General features: G+C 45.8%; 1 protein-coding gene across 3 annotated transcripts in view; it reads left to right on the top strand.

Annotated features, from left to right (window-relative positions):
• The window catches only part of AP2B1 (adaptor related protein complex 2 subunit beta 1), a 76,761-nt gene that overhangs the window by 15,809 nt on the left and 36,117 nt on the right, over positions 1-24,835 (top strand). For all 3 annotated transcript variants that reach the window (XM_039721032.1, XM_039721034.1, XM_039721033.1), the window contains exons 6-13: positions 6,154-6,344; positions 8,265-8,486; positions 9,498-9,618; positions 11,710-11,805; positions 16,615-16,730; positions 17,742-17,907; positions 18,361-18,459; positions 21,219-21,478. In XM_039721032.1, coding sequence (XP_039576966.1) covers positions 6,154-6,344; positions 8,265-8,486; positions 9,498-9,618; positions 11,710-11,805; positions 16,615-16,730; positions 17,742-17,907; positions 18,361-18,459; positions 21,219-21,478 — 1,271 coding nt within the window. The remainder of the gene's footprint in view (positions 1-6,153; positions 6,345-8,264; positions 8,487-9,497; positions 9,619-11,709; positions 11,806-16,614; positions 16,731-17,741; positions 17,908-18,360; positions 18,460-21,218; positions 21,479-24,835) is intronic.

Here is a 24,835-nt window from a genome sequence, read left to right as displayed (position 1 = left end):
AGGCACAGCAAAGACCTAAAGCAGGGAGGAAGGGAGAGCTGCCACCTGTGACTGGTGGCACAGCTGCTGGTTTCCCACTCTGACCCCTTGTTCTGCTGCTGAAACCAGCTTTGGCTTTGGAATGAGCTCCTGCAGGGGAGTCTCACTTACTGGGCAGGTATTTTTATCCTGAAGAGGTCTGAGGGAATTTCAAGCATGCACGTGGGACTTGGGTTTTTGTTTGGTTGGGTTTTGGTATGAAGGATACAGCTCTTGAGCATCTTCCCTCAAAGCTGTGTTTTCAGTACTGGCAGAGAGGTGAGGAGTTTGATAATTTGTGAAGTTCCATGGCTCCAGAGTTTGTCTTCCCAGATCCCTCATTTATAAAGCTTAATTGACAAATTCATCCATCAGAAACTTGTCTCCTTCCAATTGCAGCCACCAGTATGTGCCTAATTTCCAAAGCATTAGTCTTGCTGAACAGATCATTCCAGGATCTCTAACATCAATCAGTGTGCTGGGAATTTTGTTGACATGCGTCTACATGTTATTTTCCATTAGAACAGACACTTCTAGCTATTGACAAGTATCATTTGTCAGATAATGTTGTGGTTGTGATGTTTTGTAACTCTGCACCCCCCTTTTTAGGGCTCTGTAAGGAATGTGGTGCTTAGCTGGTGCTTTTTCTCTCAGCTCAGAATTTGCCACTGGATGGTGCCAGCGAGAACCTCTGCAAGGAAAATTGCAAAAAATAAAGCAAACCCTTTCTGATGTGTCTGGTAGGTGCCTGATCCAGACTGGGATCACACCACAGTGATTTCTGGAAGGGGAACTGGGAGTTGCAGACCCTCTGTGTCTTCCCATGGAGTTTAACTCCTGCACTGAGGGCTCAGCTGTGCCAAGAAGCCCCTCGTGATGGAGCCATCCCTGAGCAGCTTCTTGCCCACCTACCACAAGAGTTTCAACAGCTGGGGGAAGCTTGTTTTCATGCCTTACAGCTCACACATCCTGATTTTTGCAAGGATATGAGAGCAGGAGTGATGTTCCAGTCTGCCACAAAGTGCCATTTTTCTGCAGGGAAGTGCAGAAAAAAAAAACCCAGTTAGGGCAAGCACACTGTGGGAAGTATAACACTTAACTTCCCTCTCATTGCCACCTTCATAAAAATTCAGCCCACTTGCAAAAGCAAGCCAGGAGGTCTTCCCCACCCAGGCAGCTTTTGGGATGTGATCAGGAGCTGGGAATGTGTGAATCTCCCAGAGCTTTAAATTATATCTATACATACAAACAAGCATTGGCAGTGTGAGAGGCTGGTGAGGCTCTCTGACTTGCATGGCTGAGCCATTTCATGGAATCATTGAATCACAGAAGGGTTGGGGTTGGGTGGGACCTTAATGCTCAATTTGTTCCATCCCCTGCCATGATCAGGGACACCTTCCACTATCCCATATTGCTCCAAGCCCCATTCAGCACCTCCAGGGATGGGGCAGCCACAGCTTCTCTGGGCAACCTGTGCCAAGGCCTCACCACCCTCACAGGGAAGAATTACTTCGTTAAAGTAAGAAATGTTAATGGTTCCTGGGCTGGGGAATGGTTCCTGTTTCTAGGGAAGCAAAGTGAGGAGGGCTTGGAGATGAAAGTGAACAGGATGAGGTGTCATGTTCTCTGGAGAGCCCCTGTTAGGGACATTCTGGGCACACAGTGTGGTCACAAAAATGAGTGGCCCTGTGAACCACCCATCCAAGGATGCTCTGAATCTCCCACCTGGGAGCCTGTGCTCGATGGCACGGATGTTCCCTGCAGGCCCAGAGTGCTCTTTGAAATGCCAGCACCTCTCCACTCCCAGAATCATCTCCTGCAGCCTTGAGGCTCCCTTGAGGGCAGGAGCCTCCAGCTGTGGAGGGAGCGCTGCCTTCCCTCAGCACCTTCTCTGAGCCCCTTCATTTTTCCTCCTTTTCTTCATTTTTGCTTCACTTTAACGGCATGGCGAGCCAGAGGTTCCTGTTTCAAGCAGCAGAACGTTGTATTTCATTAACTCCATTACACACTTGGTTTAATTTCCAATTAGCTTGGGATGCTAGGGAAATAATCTGATTGCTTTGACTGGTTGGCGTTCTGGATGCGCCGAGCTTCCCTCCTGTCCCCCCAGCCCCTGCAAAGCTTTTCTGTGTGGGCTGCCAGGCAGACATGCAGCTTTTCAGCCACCCCCTTCCCTCCCTGGTGCTGTTTGATACCATTTGCTCTGAGCTGGAGGTTTGAGCTGCCAGAAGGAATCACTTGGAAATCACAGAGCTCCTACCTCTGCAGCTTCCCTCGAGGTCAGCTCTGGTCTGCCTGGCTGCACAGGGAGTTTGTCTGGAGGTGGATTTAAAACTGTTGGGTTCTTCTTAAAGCTGGGATGTAGATTTGAGTGGAAGAGGTTTGGGCTTGGTTTCTTTTTAGTTTGTTTTTCTTTTTAAATTTTTTAATAAGAGCCTGGGAGGTTTTGATTATCCTCATCCCAATTTAGGCTTCTCCAAGAACCTAAATTTATTGGGAAATTCAATAAATTCTTCCAAATTTGTCAATAAATTCCAATAAATTTCCTCCAATAAATTCCTTCAAATTTGTCAAAATTCCTCCAGCCAAAAGGAGATTTATTGTCATTCAGCTCATCCATGCTCCAAAGGGATGTTGCTGTGGCTGCATTTGAATAATGTCATTGTGTACCCAGGGTAAACTCATTTACATCAGCCAGCCAGGGACCTGTTATTGTTATTAAGTATTATTAATTCTTCAATCTGCTCTGCATTTTCATTTTCTGGGGGATTTTTAGGCAGATCATAATTTGGTAGCTCTTAGCTTAAAGTTAGTATTCTTAATTGTGAGTCAAATGAGGCATTTTCCAATGGAGTTAACTTGGAATTTTAAAAGCTGTTTCTGTTCATTAGCTGTTTATGCTTCCATATCTGTGGCTACTCAGTTGACTTCTGTTTTTTCATTATTTTTGAGAACTCAATACTACACCAGCTGTTAGTTTTATGTACTTTAAGTCTGCTTCTTCCAGTCTATGGAATAAAGTGTACAACTGGTTGGTTTCTCATCAAAATGAACATGGGGCATGTTTTGAAAAGCAGAGAACACTTTGTTTCCTAAAGAAACTTAGGGGTTTTTGCAGTCAGCCTGTGAGACTTGTCTAGTTCCTTGGTCCTATACCATTTGTAAACTTTAGCTTACTTCTATGTCCCCCAGCAATTCCGTGATTTTTTATTTTAAAGAGAAAATAACTTCTTGTAACTGAGCACTTTGTTCTTGCTGTTTAATGTAGTTGGGCTTCCTGATGTTGCGTTGCTGTGTTAAGGAAGAAGTGTTAACTGAGCTGAAGACTTAAGGTTCAGCTTTGATGTTGCAGATTTTTTTTTGGCCAAAACCCATCTTTCTAAATATTTCCAGTGGCACTTCCATGAGTGCCAGAGCACACAGTGGGTTAGCAGGTGATGTAGCACCAGAATTGGTACCGAGTGGTTCTTTGTGGACTTTCTGCCATGCCTGAGTGAGAACTCTTAGTGTGGGGGATGCTGCAGTCCTTGGCCTGACCTCTCACTTGGTGGGAGCAGTTGGCAGAGCAGGAGCTGTGTGCTGGAATTGTGCAGTGCTGCTCTGTGTTCCTGGTGCTGCCTGAGGCACTGGCAGTGCCAGGGAAGAGGTGAGGCTGTGCTCCAGCCAGTGTTTGTGTTGGACTGTTTCCTGAGAGCTGTTTGTATTTCAGCTGTGCTGGGGCTGTGTGAAAAGCCTTGAAGATGCTGATTGTTTTTGTTGGCATAGCACAACACCATAACACATCAATATGTTCAGTGCAAATCGCCAGCAAGTCCTTTTTTTAATAAATATTGTTTGAAGTTTGCATTTATTCCCCACCCTTTCCCTTATCCCCTTGGCTTCAGTTATCTCCTTGTCCCTGGTGCTGAGGTGGGAGCTGAGGACCAGCTTTAATTGTGGACTGCAGATTGTAGATCCCAGCTCCTCTGGCAGGACTGAGCTGTTCCACAACCCCTCCCAGTCCTTTTTTTAACACTCAAGGAGAACACAGCCCATGTCCCTGAGCCCATCTGACCTTCTGCCACTTCCTCATGGATGCTTTGAACGGAATGATGAGTGGACTGCCACGTGCTGTCCCATCCTCAGCTTTGAGCTGGACACTTGCATTTCTGCTGACAGGGACCCAAAAGTTCGTTTTCAGTTTGGTCTCTGGGCTGGAGCTGCTGCTCTCCACCCATGGGAGCAGAATTTCTGTGCATCCTCTGCCCTTGGCAAACACAGAGATGGACTCCATGGACCCTGCAAGGAAGGGAATACGAGCACAGGGTTTAGGACATCCTGGAAGTGCCCAAAAATATCTGAATATGGCACCTGGGGACATGATTCAGTGGTGGGTTTAGCAGTACTGGGTTAATGGTTGGATTCAGTGATTTTGGAGTTCTTTTCCAGTCTCAGTTCTATTCTAAAATTCTCTCTTAGTTACTAATTTATCAATTACTGCAACAAAGTGGCTGGCAGTGTGAGTGCAGTTGCCAGAGCTCCTGTCCCTCTGTATGACTGACAGGTCCCTTTCTCTGATGCTTTGGCTGTGTAATTTTTTTTTTGTCAATTCAAATTTTTTTTTCCCAAAGTACCATCATTTTATAAGCAATTTTTGTAAGGATTTTGAACTTTTCAGTGGCTTTTGTGATATGTCTTCACTGCTAACTTCAAAAATACAATGATACTAAAAATCTTTTACTTCAGTTTTATGCTGTGTCACATTAACCATTCAGGAATTAGGCAAATTAAATAATGAGGAGGATAAGCAGCCTATCTTAATAAGTTCCTCATTAAAACAGTACAAGAAGACAGCAGCTCTGATTGCTAATGATTTTGGTGACAGAAGGCTCATTCAACTAATGAAATTCATAAAATCTTGGATCAAAATCCTATCTCTGACCTCTAGGTGTGAAATGCAGAACAATCAACATTACTGTGCCTGTGCAATGACTTTGGAATATATTGGTTTAATGACAAGCAGGGATGGGAACAAGGCAGGGAAAGTTCTGGTTGTGCTGTTCTTGTTTTCATTGTACTGCATCAAAAGCATCTTCAGCCACCCAGACAATCAGATGATTTTAGATAAGATGTTTCTTTGCCTTAATCTCATAGAAAATAACACCATAAATCTTCATTTGAGCAGGTATTTATTGGGAGTTGGGCTGGACATGACGTCCATTGTAAAATGTCCTGAAAATACCTTTTCATAGGGGATTTCATTTTCTGTGTCAAACTCTGCTTAAATCCCTTTTCCTGTTAGTTTAACAAATAAGACTTTAGTCTCATCTGCAAATTTTCTATTTTGTCTCTATATTCTGCAGTTCTTCTATTTAAAAAAAATCTTCCCATGGAGTCTGTTGGAATAACTGTTGAATTTGGGTATGGAATTAAGAGTTAGAAATTTCTGCTGCACTCCCACTTCTATTTGTGTCAATCTGGACCCTGGACCTCCTCTCTGTGCTTCGTTTCATCTGTGCTTAAAAAAGAGAAGACCTTATATAGTCCTAAATGCAGCAGGAATATTTTCAGGGATGAGTTGTGCTGGAGTGCTTGCTTTACCATGGCTCCATAAAGCCAAAAAGGATGTTCTGGAGACTGAAATTGAAATATAGGTTATTAAACATTTAGCAGGAGTTGCCCATTTTAGAGAAATGGTTTGTTTGCTCTCAAACTGTGTGACCTGCCAGTGCTGCTGCAGAGCTGGAGCCTGCCAGGCACCTGCCAGCTCATTTCTGGATCACTGCTAAGCCATGTGCCATGGGGAAATTGGGCAAGAGGCACACATTCCTGAATAAATAGGGCAACCAACTGGAGGTTTGGGCACCCTGACTGTAAAGCTGAGCATCCCCTGGAGCTGGGGGAGGATGTGGAGCCTGCAGGGAGGCAGGGGGGTGATGTTCCCTGTGGGTGCCACAAAGTCTCTTGTCCTTGTCCTGGGTTCCTTTTCCTCCCAGTGAAGCTTTGGGCTCTGCAGGTTGGTTGTGAGGTTGTGCTGCATCCCTCACATATCTGAAGGCTCAGATAACTGCTGTGGCAGCTGATGGAGCTCCAGTTTGCTCCCTGTGTGTCCCCAGCCCCTCCTGCTCTGCTGACAAGGAGCTCTTCTTCCCCCAGGTGGTTGCGAACGCCGTGGCCGCGCTGTCGGAGATCAGCGAGTCCCACCCCAACAGCAACCTGCTGGATCTGAACCCTCAGAACATCAACAAGCTGCTGACAGCTTTAAATGAGTGCACAGAGTGGGGGCAGATCTTCATCCTGGACTGTCTGTCCAACTACAACCCCAAGGATGACCGGGAAGCTCAGAGGTGCGGTGGCTTTTTGGTGGCACTTGGGGGCTGCTGGGGGTGGTGCAGCTCTGGAAGCACTTCTGGTAACAGGGCACTGTGGCAGCACAAATAAGACTTGATAAACTAGATTTAAAAGCAAAGCTACTTTTGGTAGCTGGGGTTGATGTTGGAATCCTGCCCCTTCCCTCTGCAGAACTATTTTCTCTGTTTATATTTTTAAATTTTATTTTCTATTTAAAAGCCTGGTTCTTATGGGGACTGACACTACTAAGAAGGGATCAGCCCAAGACCAAACCTGTAACAGTGGAAGCAGTGTTTGGAGGATTTTCTGGTTTAAAGCAGAGCTTTCCTATTTGGTTTTGCTGCTTTGAGAGGCAAGAAGCCTTTATAGGTTTGTGGGTTTCTAAAGTACTGCAGGTCTGGAATAATTTCCAACTGAAAACTAGTCTGTGATATGATAGAAGTGAAAATAAAGGTAAGAGATTATCTTTCTTACTGTTCCAAATTCACCTTTGTGCTTTTACCTTTAACTGCAATGACTAAACCTATATAGAAAGACTTTAGGGTTTGGGTAGTGGGCTGTTAGTTTGTGCACTTCAAGCCTCTTCCTCATCTGTCTCCAGAATCACAAAAAGCCAGATTGTGTTCCCAAGAAAACAAGGATTCAGCCAGAAAAGTAACTTGGAACAGGGAGACTCTGAGATGATGTATTTAATGCAGCTGAGGTGGGGATGGAGGGGGAGGAAGGATCACAAGCCCACGTACAAAATCCTGGCCAGGCCAGTTGGAATTTGATGGGTTTCTGCATTGACTCTTTTTGATGCACTGTTTCTAAGAAGCCTCCCTTTAGTCTTGCTGGGTTTTTTTTTTTTTTGTTCTCTTGTGTTCTGTTTCTGTGCCAGAAGCAGCTCTTAATGAGTGCTAGAAACCTGCAGAGCTCTCCAGGGTGTGAGCCTGGTGTTATCCCAGCTCTGGCAGAGGAACCACTGCTCTGAGCACCTGTGAACATGTCCCAGCTCCTCAGCTGCAGTTCCTCTGAAGAGTGATTTCTCCTTTTGCTCCTTTGTGTGGAGTTTATTTCCTGGAGTCAGACAGCACTAGGAAAGCCTCCCTCCTTTCCAGCAGAGTGTCACTCCCTTGTGCATGGGGAAACTGAGGCACAGAGAGAGGAAGCAGCTGGCACATGCAGGTGGCCTTGGGCAGAGGCAGCTGGGGGTGCTCTAAACCTGACTTGGATTTCTCTGCTCTTCACTGAGCTGTGCTGCTTCCTTTCCAGCATGGCTGAAAGCAAATCTTGCAGGAAAAGAAACTTCAGGAGGCACAGATGGGAATAAGATTGTTCTGGGTTAGCAATATGCAGGAGGGAGTGGGAAGAAACTTGACAGATGCTCTAAGAAAGACCATATGAACCCAAACTTCCTTTCTTTTTGGGATGGGCTGTTTAGGATGCTCTTTGATTACAGGATCCATTATGGCAAGTGGGATTTGGGAGGATATTTAGGTCACTCTCTTCTTGTGTATTCAGAGGAACAGAAATCTTTTTCTGTTGAAGTGACAGCAACCCCCAAGCAAGCCAGAAGCATGTATCACTTCTGAATGGTTATATGGAGGCTAAAGTGCTTTTCCAGTAGCTGTTTTTGTTAAAGTTTTGTTTGTAAGCGACAGACAAGATCACACAAATAGAAAATACCACCAGGAAAAAGCAGGAAGTGTGGAATTGTTCCTGATCTGACTGTGGCAGGAGAGAAACTTGAAGCTGTGAGAGAAGTCCCTGTTTGTTTCCTGCTGCTTTCAGGAAAACAGGACTTTGCCCATTCATTGTGAACAAAACCAAATCCAAGCAGTGTCTGAGAAGCTATGTGCTGTCTCCTAAGTTTACATTTGAAATATTTGGCACCCTGAAATCCATGTGAACCCTTTCTTGTGCCTCTGTCCCAGCATCTGTGAGCGGGTGACCCCCCGGCTGTCTCACGCCAACTCAGCAGTGGTGCTGTCAGCAGTGAAGGTCCTGATGAAGTTCCTGGAGCTCCTTCCCAAGGACTCTGACTATTACAACATGCTGCTGAAGAAACTTGCCCCTCCTCTGGTGACTCTGCTGTCTGGAGAGCCCGAAGTTCAGTATGTTGCCCTGAGGAACATCAACTTGATTGTGCAGAAGAGGTAAAGGCTCAGGGGGTTTAATTCCTTGTGTTGTCAAAGGCCTTCTGGTTATCTCAGCTCTCCAGATACTGCCACATGCACAAAATTTCTTTTAATCCAGGCTCAGATCCCTTGAGAGCCAGGTTAAACAGTCTCATGACTCTGGTAGCCTGAACTGATTTCCTTTATAGCATACTTGGAATACCATTTCATGCAGTATTTCTTTACCTGCCTCTCTTCACCTTCTCTTTTTGAGTAGTCAGAATTGGCCTCTATAAATCAAAATGGCAAACAGGAACAGTTCACAGTGACCTGCAGGATCTCCCTGTGCCTGTGTTACTCTGTTCAGCACAGACCCACCAGGCTGGTGACATCCTGGTGCACAGTGGGTTGGGGTTTTTCCTACCACTTTATTCCCATGTTCATGTTTTATTGCTGCTGATCCTTGCTGGAAAGGTGAGATAGCTTGGACAGCTCTTTGTGATTATATTAGGGCAGTTACTGTGCACTGGTATGTTGCAAGGAAAGTGGAAATGAATTTGTGGGTTTTGCATTGAGATAAGGATGTTTCTATTATTCTTTCACTGAAAATATTGTTGTTCACTGCCTGTCGTGGTTGGTTCAGCAGCTCAAATAGAGGAAGCAGAGATATGGCATAGAAAGACTTGAATTATGCATTTTTGCATCTAAATAATCTTTTTGACCAGACTTCTTTCTTCAGGTTGGTGTTTGCACATCCTAGGCATAAAATCAGAGTCAGAGAATGGTTTGGGTTGAAAGGGACCTTAAAGATCCTCCAGTTCCAGCTTCCTCTGCAGGTTTCACATTTCAAATTACTGACAGCCCTGTCCAGTTTGGTCTTGAACACTTCCAGGGATGGGGAGTCCATGACCTTCCTGGTCAAGCAGGGCAAAATGACATCATTCAGTTCCTCAGTGGATATTTGGGGAGATTTCTAAAGAAAAGATGCCTGTTGTTAAAATGGTTTGGGTGTTTTACCACTCTTGTGTGACAACATTATGTTCCCTGCAGGCCTGAAATCCTGAAGCAGGAGATCAAAGTGTTCTTTGTGAAGTACAACGACCCCATCTATGTGAAACTGGAGAAACTGGACATCATGATCCGCCTGGCCTCGCAAGCAAACATTGCCCAGGTCAGCTGGGGCACTCCTGCTGTGCTCTGGGAGGGGAGAACCCTGCCCTGCTCCTTGTGTGAGGGTGTTTGCAGCTACTCAGCATCACTTTTAGGCATCACTGTGCCTGGTGGAGTGCTCTGTGAGTTCTCTAATGGGAGGTGGTGGAGTTTCCCCCAGAACTGAAATGTTAAGAGCGTGGCATGGATGCGTCGTGACCGTGAGGTGGATCTTGTTTCACTGATGACAATTCCAGGAGGAGAACTCATGGATCCTGTCAAATGAGTCACTGCCAGTGCTGAGGTTGGAACGAGAGCCTTGTTTCAAGTGAGAGGGGTGTGCCTGTAAGGGAGGCATTCAGAAAGGCCAAACATTATTGAAGTGTGAATTTCAAGTTGGTGAAATTGTTATAACGCTTGCACAGGCACTCTTCAGAGCTAAAAAAAATCCTCCTTTTGCTTAACTTGCTTCCAGAGTGGGAATAGCACAAAGCTGAAGCTGAACTGAATTGAGATTGACTTCACAGTGTAGATTCTTCTTGTATTTGATGTTGGTTTAATGCAGACCCTTTCCTTGGAGGAGGTGTTCTCGAGTGCACTGCTGGCCATGAGGCCTAACACTAATGCAGAATGATTAATGCCTCTGGTTAGTGCTATTATTGTCCTAGCCTAATTGTCACTGAACAATTTCATTTCATGTGACATTTTGAAGCTGCTCCTTCAGCTCTCTCCTGATGGTTTTTGGAACTGAGCAAGGTAATTCATGCCCTTTTTGTGCTGGGGCATGGAAAATATTTTTAAAATCAGTTTCTATGTGAACATATTCAGAATTTTCTCTTTACTTTTGGTAGACTCCACACCAATTTGAATTTATAATGTTCCAAGAATATGGGCTGTTTGCATGAAAGGCAGTGGTGTCTGGAGGGCAGTCTGAGATCTGCAGACTAATGAATGAATCTCTCCAGCTTCTGAGGAGGCATTCATAAAACAGCACAGGCATTAGCAGGAATATGTCCTGGAATGAGACCTGAGAGCAGCTTCCACCCACATCCCCCTGTGCTGCTGGTGGAGATTCTCCACCCCTGTGCCCATCCTGGAGCAAGGCACCAGGGTGGCTCCAGCCCAGGCCTTGGGCAGTGTTTGGGAAGCATCAGCTGCTGAAGGCAGGTGCTCCAAGTGCTGTGCAGTGTACATCATCCAAGGAAATAATAAAACTTCAAAACACAGATGTCCTGTCTCCTCCTTGCAGATTTATCTGTCTGCAGTCTGGCCCTTCATGGCCTCTTTATCTTGTCATTCTTCTAAGCAATTTGCTTGGATGGGAGATTTTTCAAAGGGCTGTCTGGCTTTGTGCTGCTCCCCTCTCCCTCACCATCTATTTGTGACATCACGATTAAATCCCTGATGTCATGTTTGGCATGAGAAACTGAAATAAATTGAGCTTTTGAGGGAATATAAATTACATATGGTCTTTTCTTGAAATAATTTTATGTAAGCTAAGTGATTTAAGACAAAGGTTTTTAGTTAAAGGTCTGTAAGATCCCAGCAGATCCTGGGTTTAGCCCTTCATCGCTTTCCATTAGCAAAAACACTGAGACAAAATAATAAATCTTAGTTTTACAAGGGGAAGTATCTTCATGCTGTTATTAATCTGTGTATGGATGTTCCAGGGTGTCCTCAGATCTCCTCTGCATCTTCTGTTTGGATTCACCAGGGATCCAAAGGTTCATCTTAGCACAGAAAAGGAAAAGTCGAAATTGGTTGCTGCTGAGAGCTTTGCACACAGCAAATGTTATTTCAGTGTAGGAAGGAATAAAAACCTTGAAGTTTGGTAGGGCTGATTTTTCCTCAGCTCTTGTTCAGGGGGGTTGAAAATAATCAAGAGCAGGCCACCTTTTGACTTTGCCCAGCCTACACCAAGTGTAACCCACACCAGTTTGGATTACACACTGGTGTCACCAACCCAGTGGGCTGATGGCAGAGTTTGTCTGATGTGTGTGGCAGCTGTGAAAGAATATCCTGCTCATCTTCTGGTGCCCAGGCAGCACCACCTGTGAGGGTGGGCTGCTCTGTGAGTGTCCCAGGGGCTGACAGTGGTGTGGTGTCCCCACAGGTGCTGGCAGAGCTCAAGGAATACGCCACCGAGGTGGACGTCGACTTCGTGCGCAAGGCCGTGCGCGCCATCGGCCGCTGTGCCATCAAGGTGGAGGCAAGTATCTCACCCTGGAGCTTCTGTGTGCTTCCCTGTCTTCAGAAACAATGATGGGCTGTGCCACCTCATGTCCATGGTGCTGCAGTTTCGGTGGTGGCCCTCAAGTGGCCTGGATACATCCTGGTTATGGGCAGGGCAGCACTGAGCAGGGTGTGAGCTGTGAGGGCATCATGGGAGGATGGGGTGCTCCTCTCATCTTGCAGGCAGAGCAAGGCAGGTCATTCATCCTTGATGGAATATTTTATTTTTTTATTTGCTTTAGTGGAGCAATGACCACTTATTCATCCAAATCCTTTGAAAGCTGTGGCCTGACCTTTTGAAGGGGGAAGAAGAAGATATTGTATAGAGAAACTCAGTATTATGAAGCATTTTGTGTCATCCTTCCCCTTCATTTCAGAAGAACAGAAGACAGAGGCAGAGAATTGCAGAGATTTGGGGCACTTAAATGCTATTTATACAAACAGGGTGACTCTACTTACGTAAATCCATATAACTTGTGGCTTCATTTGGAGTGTGCTGTCTTTTACCTCAGTGCTTATGCAAACAAGTTCCCAGGAACCTCTGCAGTTATCCAAAACAAGTCTGAAATGTCCTCTGCCAGTGGAACATCCACCTAAGTGCTCATAATAGAATATTGTTTTTTTAGTGATGTCTGTTAATTTTGCTGTAAGTGAATCTGAAATGCCTGTCAGGAGATCAGAATCCTGTGAAAAAGGGGAAGATTTGTGCTGTGGTGTTGGTACTTTTCAGTAAACTGATGACTGAGTGCAAAATGTCACATAAAGTGCTCTAATTTCAGCTGAGCTCATTTAGCTTTTGCTCAAGTGTGTTCCCATGAGCATTGCCTGACAGCAGATTTAAATAATAACCTAATCATGCCTGCCTTAGTGTGGTGTCAGTGCACAGGATTCTCTTGTTTCAGCTAAACTACTGCAAGCCTGTGCACAGGGGACACCAACTTCTGTCCTCTGGAGAGGATCAGCTGCCCTTCTGTGCAGCTCTCTCTTCCTTCCTTCAGCTCTCAGAGGTTTGTCACTGCCAGGGGCTGGCTTTGAAGCATGGCCCCATGGAGCAGGGGCTGCTGCTTCTATTCCATATCTGCACTTCAGAATACCAGAGCACTCCTTCCACGCTGCATCCAGGCAGGAACCTGTCTGGATGGAGCCACAGCAGTGACTGTAGAAAACCCCCCTGAGCATGGAAAAGGGCTACAGAGAAGTTTAAAAGGAGCTGGTGACAGTGCTTTCTGGAGCAGTGCTGTGCTGGCAGGGTGGGAATTGGTTTTAGTACTCAGCAGGGTTTGTAGCCCTGTGCCTGTCCTAGTTGCACATTGAAGGTGGTGTATTCCTGCAGCATCAAGGTGTTTCTAGAAGTTTTTACCCTTTCCTGCCCTCATCCCCCACATTTTTCCCCATCTCTGATATCACCACAGTCACATTTGATAAGCAAAGGACTAGTGATAATGTCCAAGTGACCCCATAATTTTAATTGTGCCTCTCCACTAGCAATTTTAACCTTGATTTTTGGCACTGCTCACTGAAGATGCTGCTGCTAAGGGTGAGGTCTGTTTCCTGCTCTGACAAGAACCAGATTTAAAGAGATACCATGACAGTTGTTCCTCATCCCTAGGTTAATCCCTGTCCCCAGTGCATCTGTGTTTACTAGAGGCTGTTTACACTGTGAGTTATGACTAATGGGAGAGCATCCTCACAGCCATCAGTGTCCAAGTTCCCAAAGCTCAGAAATCTCATTTTTTGACAGAGGACACAGCCAGTGGGAGCTGTTGATGAACGAGGATTCACAGAGCACCTCAGCTCTGCCTTCAGGGATCCTATCTTTTGTCTAATTGTCACTCCTAGGAGAGTGAGACAGAAATAAATTTGTCTGCTGAGAGGTGCCCTGCAAAGCAAATGTGGTATTCCCTTTGCTCTTGGTGCTGGTTTGGGATATGGAACCAACACCCACACTGAGTAGCAAGATTTTGCCCAGGCTTGAGCAGTCACATTGTTTTGGGGGGATGTCAAAACATTTTGCATGGATAGGGCTGGATTATTGATAGCTGAGCTCAGAGGTAGCTTGGGTTTATCTACAGCAAACTGTGGTGTAGCTGCACTTGTCTGCCTTGTGGATTGGTTTGCTCCAGTGGCAGCATCACAAGACACCATCGTGCCATGCTTTGGTTTTCAGGAAAACAAGCAGCACTCCTGTGGGAAAAGGAAATGAAGTGGATGCAGTAAAGATAGGGATTCCTCTGGAGCAAAGGAGAAGCAGAAGGAGCCATCTTACAGGGATATTTGTCTCGTTTCCAAGAGATTCTGCCAGCAGCCTGGTTCTTAGAAATCATTGAGGCTTATGGCTGAGTGTGCTATGTGCTACTTCAATAATCTTTGGGCTTTCATTTGGTTTCTGCAGAAAAACAAAGCAATTTTGACATTGGTTGCTTGTCCTTCCTCACTCCAACTTGAAAGCTGTTTGAGTTGGGGCACTCTTTCATCAGTTTGCAGAGCTCTGCTGTCCCCAGGGATGTTCACCTTCAAAAAGCAGTGTGTTTACAAGGAATGGGGTGAGCTGAGATGGGTTTGGTTAGAGGGACTGCTCTTCTGGGCTTGTGCCCACCACTTTCCAAGGGACTCTGGCTAAAAATCATTGCTGTTTATTTTAAAGTGGATGTTGTGCTTTTCCTGGAAGAAATTATGCTTCAAGGCATCTAAAGAAAAGAAAACTAAACTTTAATTTTTCCTTGAATTGTACAGCTCTTAAAGCTCTGTTAGTTGCAGGCTCTGACAGGGCTGCACTGCTTGTTGCCAGCAGTGACTGGTGCTGTAGATTCTGTAGAATGGATGTGGCACAGATTTACCCCCATCAGGTCACTTGTTAAAACATCAGATGAAAGCTACTGAGATGAAGAGGTGAAATTTGAAGCTCTGGAGCATCTCTCTTGCAGGGACTTTGAGCAGGGCTCCCACTGTGAGCCAGGTCAGTGTGTGGAGCCAGGTCCATGGTCAGTCCCCATGAAGTGGAAGTCAAGTGGATGTTGTGCTTTTCCTGGAAGAAATTATGCTTCAAGGCATCTAAAGAAAAGAAAACTAAACTTTAATTTGTTTTTCCTTGAATTGTACAGCTCTTAAAGCTCTGTTAGTTGCAGGCTCTGACAGGGCTGCACTGCTTGTTGCCAGCAGTGACTGGTGCTGTAGATTCTGTAGAATGGATGTGGCACAGATTTACCCCCATCAGGTCACTTGTTAAAACATCAGATGAAAGCTACTGAGATGAAGAGGTGAAATTTGAAGCTCTGGAGCATCTCTCTTGCAGGGACTTTGAGCAGGGCTCCCACTGTGAGCCAGGTCAGTGTGTGGAGCCAGGTCCATGGTCAGTCCCCATGAAGTGGAAGTGTCTTCCAGGTCACAGCCTCAAATCCCTCCTGGAGCAGAAGGGATCAGAGCAGGACATGGTCAGGTTGCCATTCAGTGCCTCTGTAGTGCCATAGTACCCATAAAGCTGAGCTAAGGAGGGAGAGGTATCATAAAAGAATATTACAGCAATCACCCATTTTATGTGATGCCTCTCTGACACCAATTGTATTGGATTTTTTTTCTGTTTGGTGTGAATTTCAGGGGAGAGTTTTATGACTTCTGCCAGTTTGCAAAGACAGAGCAAGTGTTGGTTTGTGGTGATCCTCCCTTGGCTGATCCTCTTGTCAGCCTGTTTGTGTTGACAGGCCCTGTGTGAGATACCCAGGAGGGCAGGAAACTGCCAGAAGGTTTTAGTCTCTGACCCAAATTCTTGAGGTTTGTCCTTGAGATTTTTGCCCATTCTCAAAGAACCTATTCCTGTGACTAAAATGCCATTCCACTCCTCCTCCTCCTCCTCCTGCCCAGCCTTTAAGTGCTCTGTAAGTCAAGGGAGCTGTTAACTCACTGGAATTGAAAAATCCACCTACATTGCTGTTGTTTGTGCCCCACAGTGTTTGTCTCCAGCCTGAATCCTTTATGAGTGTTCCAAAGGCAGTGTTGGGAGCAGTCTGCTTCTCACATTAATCACCAGCTGTGTAATGAGGCTTCATGTGTGCTCTGCTAATAACCAAATCACTGCCCTTATTTGAGACTCTCTGCTGCTGGAGTTGGTTGCTCCTGTGATGTCCTGCCTCGCTGTGCTGTTTGGGAATAGACCTCCCTGAATTATCTGCCTCTAGCTCCACTCCTGGTTCCTGGAGCATGACAGTGTCCAGTCCTTGTTATCTTGCAGTGCCTGTGAATTGAACTAATTAATTGAAAGCTGCATTAGGAGCAGCTGAATTTCTATTTTTAGCTGTACATTTCACATGTTGTTAGTGATCTCACCCCAAAAATACTGAACCTGTTGCTGCTGGGAGCTGCTTTTTGCTGCTGGTTTTGACAGCACTGTTTTCTCCTGCCTTCTGGCTTTGCTAGAAACTTTCCTGCAGTCCCTGTCAGAGCTTTCCCAGCTCTGATTGCCTGGCATGGGGAGCCCCAGATTGCTCCTGTAGTGGCCTGTAGCAGCTCCAGGGTGATACAAATAGCAGTGTAGGTGATGTTCTCAAGCTTTCTCATGTGGTGACCAACTTTCTGCTGGTTCAGTTGCTTCTCTTACTTTCTAGAGGAGCTGGAGCCAGCTGGTGTCCCCACTGTAACAACCTTTTGTTCCCCTGTAGTTCATTTCTGGACAGAGTTTGTAGCTCTTGTCCTCTGGGCCTTTTCTCATACACATACCATGTTCCTCAGCGTGTGCTCTGGGAGCAGGAGTGTTGCTTCAGCTTTTTTAATTGTGTTTTTCTGCTGTCTCCAGCAATCTGCAGAGCGCTGTGTGAGCACACTGCTGGACCTCATCCAGACCAAGGTGAACTACGTGGTGCAGGAGGCCATCGTGGTCATCAGGGACATCTTCCGCAAGTACCCCAACAAGTAGGTGGAAATGGCCTCAGGGTTTTTGGGAAGCACTTGGCTGCCATCATCAGAATAGAGCAGACCTCAGCTCAGCAGGGCTCTGAAGCCAAGGGGGAAGCAGTGATCCCACTCCTAGTTTGGTAGGATTGAGGTGTTGGCTCTAAATGAGGTGTCAGCCTGGCTTATTAGTTTGAATTGAAAGGTTTTCCTTCCCCACCACTCTATACTGAAGCCTGGATTAAAAGCAGGTAAAGTTCTTGTAGAGGTTGCCAGAAGGAAAATTTGGCCAAGTTTACAGCATCAGGCTATTCTGGTTTTAATCCCCTCTAGAAATCCATGAAGTGTACAAGTCTCCTCACAGGGCTGTGAAAGTTCATGGCTCCCATGGTCTGAGATCCAGTCAGGTTGTGCTGAACAAAGCACTGCTGGTTTTTCCCTCCAAGTGTTCCCTCTGGCTTGGGCAGAACTCAGCTTGTCTTGGTTCTGCAGTAAGATTTTGTCTCAGCCAAAGAACTGCAACAGTGTTTTTCAGCAGAGAATTCATGATCACCTGAAAAATAATATGGGACATCTGCAGGCTTCCCTGGCAATTTCTGCTGTCACTCTCTGCTTTGTGGGGATACCCACACATGGGAATAGGGAAAGCTAAATTAGTGTGGGATATGGTCTGGTTTACAATAAAGCCTTGGGGAGAGTGCAATACCCAGTTTAGAGTTACCAGGCTGGAGCCTCCAGCAAGGCTGCAGGATCTGATTCAGCCTCATGGTTTGAACTGTTGAATCAAATATTCACATTAGCAGACAGAACAGAACAGGCAGCTTTGTCTTCAACTCCACATCTTGGTGGTCCTGCTGATGGATTAAACTGCAATGACCCTGTGAGATCTCAGTGCTCAGCTTTGGGAGGAAAAAAAAAAAAGTTGAATGAAATGCTGCTTGTGTAGAAACACAAGACATGACTTCAGTGCAGAATGATTGGGGCAGAAATGGAGTGAAAGTTCAGTAATCCACCTGTACTCTGACAAACCAGGTATGAGAGCATCATTGCCACTCTGTGTGAGAACCTGGATTCCCTGGATGAGCCAGATGCCAGAGCTGCCATGATCTGGATAGTGGGTGAATATGCTGAAAGAATTGACAATGCAGATGAGCTGCTGGAGAGTTTCCTGGAGGGTTTCCACGATGAAAGCACTCAGGTAAAGTTGCAATGTGCATTTTATCTGTAGTTGTTTTGTGCAGTGTGTTTATGGGATGGACAGTAAATGTTATTGCAGTGGTCAAACAATACTTGTCGATAAAAGCTTCAATATTGGGCTAAAATAAAACTCTTGGGAATCTGCAGTTTTGCTTTGTTGTCTGTATCTCCAAAAATTCCCATCTTGGAAGGACAAGAGCGGGTTCCAGAGGTTGCATATGTCTTGGGGGAATGGCTGTACTGGGGACCAGAACTTAGACAGTGATGGGGTATGACACAAACCTCAGCCTGCTGCTCAGGGACTTCTCTGTGAAAGTGTTTTGCAACAGGCAAGAGTCAGTCTCATTCTACTGGGTTTCACTGGTAGAGAGCAGTGTCATGCTGTGAGGAAACTGAAACCATGTTTAATACCAGTAAAGGAATTTCTAATCTCTCCTGTGCCCCTCTCTCTTAGGTGCAGCTCACCCTCCTGACTGCAATAGTGAAGCTGTTCTTGAAAAAGCCTTCTGAGACACAGGAGCTGGTCCAGCAGGTCCTCAGCCTGGCCACACAGGTAAGCCAAGGTATCCAGTGACCCAGAGCCCTGCAGACACTCTGCTGGCCTGCTGTGTGATGTCTCCCAGCTGCCAGGCCAGGCAGCTTTGCAGCAGATCAGATTCAAGGGTGTTCCTTCTCTCCCAAACAGACTCTATTTAAAAGCTGCTCTGTGCCTGTTACCATCTGGAATCTGCTTTCTCCTTCTTTGCTCTTGCTTTATCTTTATTTTATTCCTTCCCCATTCACTCACTAAATGGCAAGTTAGGGACAGTGTAGAATTATCAAGAAATCAAAATTCCTTCTCCTTGAAGGTGGCTTGCAGTGAAACATCTGGAGCTATAACGGAGGCAAAGAGCCTGGCAGAGACTTTGTTCTGTGAACAGCAAACTTTAAGCAGTGCTGTGAAAAAGAAAGAACCAAGGATTGGGGTTTTTGCCTTTGTACTTGGATGCTGTCAGCCAGTGTGGCAGCTTTGCTGGAGGCTGTAGCAGTGGGTTAAGATCATGGATTCATTATGTATGAGATGCTGAGTTATGAGCTCAGATCACTGCAGGCAAGGCTGGGCTTGAGCTGGCAGACACAGCTGCTGTAGTTCTAGAGGACAGAGGTGATGTCCTGGTGGCAGGGCTGGGCAAGAGCTGATCTTCCTACGCTCCTGGGCTGCAGTGACTGGGGTAAAGTGCCCAAAAAACCAGCTCCTCTCCAGACCTGCTGTGTCAAGTGATAAAAATAGTCTGCCAGCTGAATGGGCTGTGATTGTTTCTGAGCAGAAAACCTGGAGTCAATCATCAGCTGGCCTTTTTGATCCTCTTTGCTGCAAGAAATCGCGGCTGTGGATTTGCTGCGCTTAAAATTTTTATTCATTCCTTTGTGGAGTTGCATTGGTCAGCAGCAACAAACCCATGACTTGCTTTTCTTGTTCAAAATCTGCTATTAGGCAGGATCTGAGCTGCTCTTCAGAGAGGAGTGGGCCAAGGGCATGCTGTATCATTTGCCTGAGCCAACAGGAGAAAGGTACTAAGTGCTAAAACCCACTGTGCTGACTCACAAAACATTTAATGGCACCCTCAGAATATAACAGGCGTCTGGATTTGTTTCTCTGTTTGTCACAAGTGTTGATTCAGTCTGGCTTTTTGTATTTTATATGAATAATAAGTCAGTGTAGGATAACTGGCTGTAAAACATTGAAAAACCTTGTGCTTCAAGGTCTGATTTCTAGGTAGAGATGGTGTTTTTCACTTGAGTGGGAGAGTAATTACACGTGTGTTTCTTTCCCCAGCTTAGGTATTGTGGCACTTTGAGTGTCTCGGGGCTTGTCTGCACAGCAGACTGCAGGTGGGATTGTAGCAGGAGCCAGCTTCATCCAGCCAGCTCTGGTAAAAATAGCAGTGGAGCAGCTGGGGCTGGCAGAAACACAGGAACTGAGGTCTCAGACCTCTGCATCCCCGTTGCTGATGCTTGGGTGGGGAGCTGGGCTAGCCAGGGTTCGTTGTGTTGCTCCACAGGTGTGCATGCAGACCCTGGAGAGGAGAGAAATTGAGAGAGATTTGAGCCTCTTTTTTCAACAGGTTTACCAGTTTCCAGTGTGTTTTTTTGGCTGTGAGAAGAAACAGTCAGTCTTGAATCTGTAGGTGCCTGCAAGTAGGAGAGTGTAGCCTTTCATGTGTGCCCTTGCAGAAACCCTGCATGATCCTGAGTGCAGAGTCTGGGAGGGATTGTTAAAGTGTAAAGAGTCCACAATTCCACCATCAAACCAAACCAGCTCTGCAGAGATAATGTGTGAGACAACAGAGAGATTAATTTAGGTCCTTACAAGCAAAATGAGCTGAGCTCAGTCTCATTCCAAGAAGAGGTTTGAGAATGTCTTGAGGCAGATGGCAGATGCAGATTCTAACAGGGCAGCAATGAGAGCACAGAAGAGAAAAGGAAATGCCAAGAGAAAGGCTAGTGAGGTGTACAATATTTTGCTGGAATTTTATCACTGGGAAAAAAACCTCTAACATTTCTCCTGCTATTCTGCTGATATGAAGATTAAAAATCTGAGCTCTTGTTTCCATGAACAATTCACTACAACGTAAAACCACAGCACCTCCCTCTCCCTAGAACATTATCAGCAAACCATCCCCAGTCACTTTGCTGCTCTGGGCAGAGCTGCTCAAAGACGAGGGAAATAATTAGCACTTCATGCAGAGGCAAAAGTATCTGCAATAAAACAAGGGTATTATTGACAGCTGGAGAACTGATGAAGTACCCTAAGTGTGTATCATTAGCATCTCTCCATACTTCATTAGATAACTAAAAGGCAGGATAAATTAAGATCTCTTTTGCTATAAAGAATATGGCTTATTAAGATGTGGCTCTGCAGCATCTTTTTTGTCCAGCAGTGCCTTGGGAAAGTCATATTTCCAGGAATCTTGGATCATTATACAGTTTTGTGTGTCTGCTCTTAGTGTGCACTAGTCATGCTCTTTTTAGTGGCAGGAAGTTTGGAAGGAGTTGGCAGCTCTGTGGTTTGGGGCAGTTGTGGGGTGTAAATCCTGGGATTTCTCCTCCCTGACCAGCTGAGCAGGAAGCCAGGCATTAATACTTTGATTCTCATTTTTAATTTTAAGATGTTCATCTCAACAAGCAGTTTGTAACATCATTTTGGAAATGATGGCTGTGAAATTGGTGGCTGTGGCTGCGGGCTGGTTGGGGATTTTTAATCCAGAAGAATAAAGTGATTACAGATTTAGTTGCCTTGAGACCTGTGAGTGATGCATTGCTTTGTCTCAGGATTCTGACAACCCAGACCTGCGGGATCGTGGCTACATCTACTGGCGCCTTCTTTCCACGGATCCAGTGACTGCCAAGGAAGTGGTGCTCTCAGAAAAGCCACTGATTTCTGAGGAGACTGATCTGATTGAGCCAACCCTGCTGGATGAGCTGATCTGCCACATTGGGTCTCTGGCTTCTGTGTACCACAAACCACCCAACGCTTTCGTGGAGGGCAGCCACGGCATCCACCGCAAGCACCTGCCAATCCACCATGGGAGGTGAGCTCAGGCAGCCCTGGGGATCATGGCTGATTGTTTCTTTCTAGCAAACACTCCAAAAGATGCCAAGATCTTTTAAAAGATGCTAGAGGAATTTTGTTGATAGTTTGCAGGGCGTTCAAGGGGCTGTTTCATTGCAGAATGTAATCCTGGCTTTGGAGTGTCCAGGTTCCTGGGTCAGAAGACACAGGAAGTATCAAAGTTCCTGGGTGAGGAGGAGCTGGGATTTTTTTGAGAAGATGTGGTCTTGACATGAATTTGAGTAGAAAAGCAGAAGCTTTGGGTGACTGGTGCAAGGAGGACTAGAGTGAGAGCAGGCATCTTTCAGAAGAATATTTTGTAGGAGCTTTGCTTCAGCAGCAGCTCAGCTTTATGAGCCTGTCTCCTGGAATGCAGCAGCACTTTCCTGGAACAGGAATTACAGGGATCCTGCAACATGAAATGGAGAAGGATTGGTAAAACTTCCTTTCTCACTTGCCTGTAAAGCAAGGGAAGTGCAAAAGCCATCTAAGCCTGTTAGGGCTCAAAAAAGATGGGTAGACTGCCATGACCTTTGTGAGGTGGGGGAAAAGCTTTGGCTCGTTGCCTGGTGCTTCAGTGCCTCCCTGGGATCACAGCTCTGGCAGCAGGTCAGCTCTGCAAGAGCAGGCAGTGCCTCAGTCCCAGCTGGGCCCTGCTGCTGATGGGCCTCTTCCCATGGTCCCTCATTCAGGTGAACAGTTTGCTATTTGCACTAATGGTATTAATTACAAAAATGAGTGTATTTTCCTGCAAGAGGCAGAGTAGCCAGGCTTACCTCTTAATAATATTCCCAAAGTGACATTTGGAGAGCTATTTTTTGCTGTTGCACTGATAAATCAGTGCGATGCTGCTTCTTTTCTATTTTCTGACACCACTTCTCTGCTATTCTTAGCAGCTAAAGCTATTTCTGTGGTGGCTGGCTTTGGGAAGCTGAGTTGTTTTCTCCCTGCCTGAAATCAAGTCTGGCTGCACTGACCTAGAATCAGCAAGTACAAGTGTACCAGTTGGGCAGGAAAAGCAGTGGCCACTTTCCTACCTCTCATAATCAAAGATTTGTCTCAAAATGAGCTGTTTTTTGGTGTTACCAGCCTTCCTGTACACAGTTTTTCCAGGTCACTACAGAAAATAGCATTTTAGGGGATTTAGCTCAGAGAATTCAGCTTTTTGAAGGAGCAGTTTATTATCTTCTTGCATGTAGTGTCTCTGTGTTGGACTCTCGTTGCTCATGCTCAGTCTGCTGACCTGAAGTATTTTCTGACTTTGGCAGAACCATTGCTTCAAAAAACCTCAGAAAACAAACCTCCAGGCCTCAGGCAGCAGTGCAGGCTGGGGGAATGTCTGAGGGATGCTCAGCAGAGCGTGCTGCACACTGATCATACTGATGCAGTGATAAATTTAAAAATGAGTGGGGTTAGTTAATGGCACACCAGGCTTCTCTGGTGGGAGCTCACCTCAAGAGGCCCCAGTATTGAGGTTTTCTGTATCAGTTTAAAGCTAATTAAGGGTGCCCAGTGAAAGATCATTCCAAACAGTGAGGTGAGGTGATTTTCTGTACAACTCCTGCACTCCAGTGACCATTCTGGTGGCTGATCCTTGTGGTAGAGACTGGTGGGAATGGGGAGATGTCCACAATGAATGTGGTTTAAGAGGGTCAAGAGAGCACTGCCTTGAGTGGTGCTTCCCTGGGTATAAACCCAGCAGGAGCTGTGGTTGGCAGAACACCCTCCATGGCATTTTGATGGATTCATTTTCCATTCAGAGCACTGTGGGGCAGGTTTCTTGCAGCTCTCAGCTGATGGGAAGACCCATTGAACAGCTCCCAGATGGTGAAATGTTCCTGCCTCTCCAGAGACCCCAAGTGCCACAGAGCTGCAGATGTATCCTGAGGGTGGGGAGAAGTCTGATGGCTTGGCAGTGTTTCCTCCTGTGGTGACTCCCACCACCCCTGCTCAGCCAGAATTCAGCTGGAAATTTGGGGAGATGTTAACAGGGCTCCTGGGAGAAGCAAGTCTGATTAGACTTGGGCAGGAGTCATTATTTCCCTGTTTCACAGGTGGCTGCAGAAAATTTTTGATTCTGGTTCAGGCTGTGCATCCCTTGTGACTCCAACATCTGGGAGCTGCTGGAGGCTGAACTCACAGGGCCAAATCTCCAATTCCCATGGCCAAACCCAAGACTGTAAGGGGGAAAGCTTGTATCAAGTCTTTTTGCCCTTTTTAACCCACATATTTATTAATTTATTTTCTTTCAAAGAAAATCCAAAGTTGTTTATAGGAATCTCCTTAAAGAGATTCTTTACAAATGGAAGTCTGGGGTTTTGCTTTTTTTCAAACAAACCAACTGAGCTTCGTCCTCTCCTGATTTCTTGTTGGGCTTTGGGGCAGCAGCAGTTACACAAGACATGGAGGGACTTCTGTGTCTCCATCAGGAGAAGATGAGTAAGTGTTGAAGGGGTGGAGTGTTGGAGGGATTATATCCTGGGAAGGAGCTGAGTGGTTTGTGATGTGCCTCTCTCAGAGAGGCTGTTCCTGTTCCCAGCCTGGGGGTGGGAGTGGATCACAGCCACCACCTCTCCTCAGGAATGCTCCAGTGAGCACTTCAGCACACTCAGCACTCTCCCTGCTGAAGGCAGCAGCAGAAAGGACAGCTAATATTAGTGCTATTGGGGCTCTAAAGCTTTCAATGCAAAGAAGCTTTCAAGCCTTCCTGCTGCTGCCTGGTAACTAATTCATTCTGCACTCCTTATGCTCCATCTTTTCCTCCTGACACTGGCATTAGCTTATACTCATACTTTGTCACTGAATCTTTCCCCTCAATAGCTGAATGAGGATAAGAGAATTTTGGCTACTCAGAATCAGAAGCTGCAGTGCTTGCAGAACAGCCCCAGTGTTAAACACCTTGTCAGGACACTAATTCCCACAGCAATTGTGGGCACTTACCTGCTGGCTGCAGTAACAGCTGTGAGCTAGAAATCATTTCCTCAGTTACTGCTGGAAACAGGATATAAAATAGATTTTAATTATCTAAAATATGAGCATCTCTGGAGTTAAAGAATAAATACATTGTAGTGAGCTCCCCAGGAGCTACAGTTATTTTTTACACTCTCCTTGTTATCAAATTCAGTGACAAGTGGATATAGAAGATATAAAAGGTAGCCAGACTGCATATGATGATAAATTTTGGAAGCTGTATAATGAGTGTTTCTAGACTAGTAATTAGCATGCCTGCTAACTCAGAGGAAAGGAAATTATTGATAGAAGGGAGGAATCAATTTTGGATTGAGTTTTTCAATTAGGAAAGACTGATGGACCTTGCTGCTGGTCAGGAGAAGGTGAT

Source organism: Passer montanus, unplaced genomic scaffold (assembly GCF_014805655.1).
Source record: "Passer montanus isolate IOZ18808 unplaced genomic scaffold, ASM1480565v1 scaffold44, whole genome shotgun sequence".
NCBI classification, from domain to species: Eukaryota; Metazoa; Chordata; class Aves; order Passeriformes; family Passeridae; genus Passer; species Passer montanus.
This window is presented reverse-complemented; position numbering and strand designations above follow the sequence as displayed.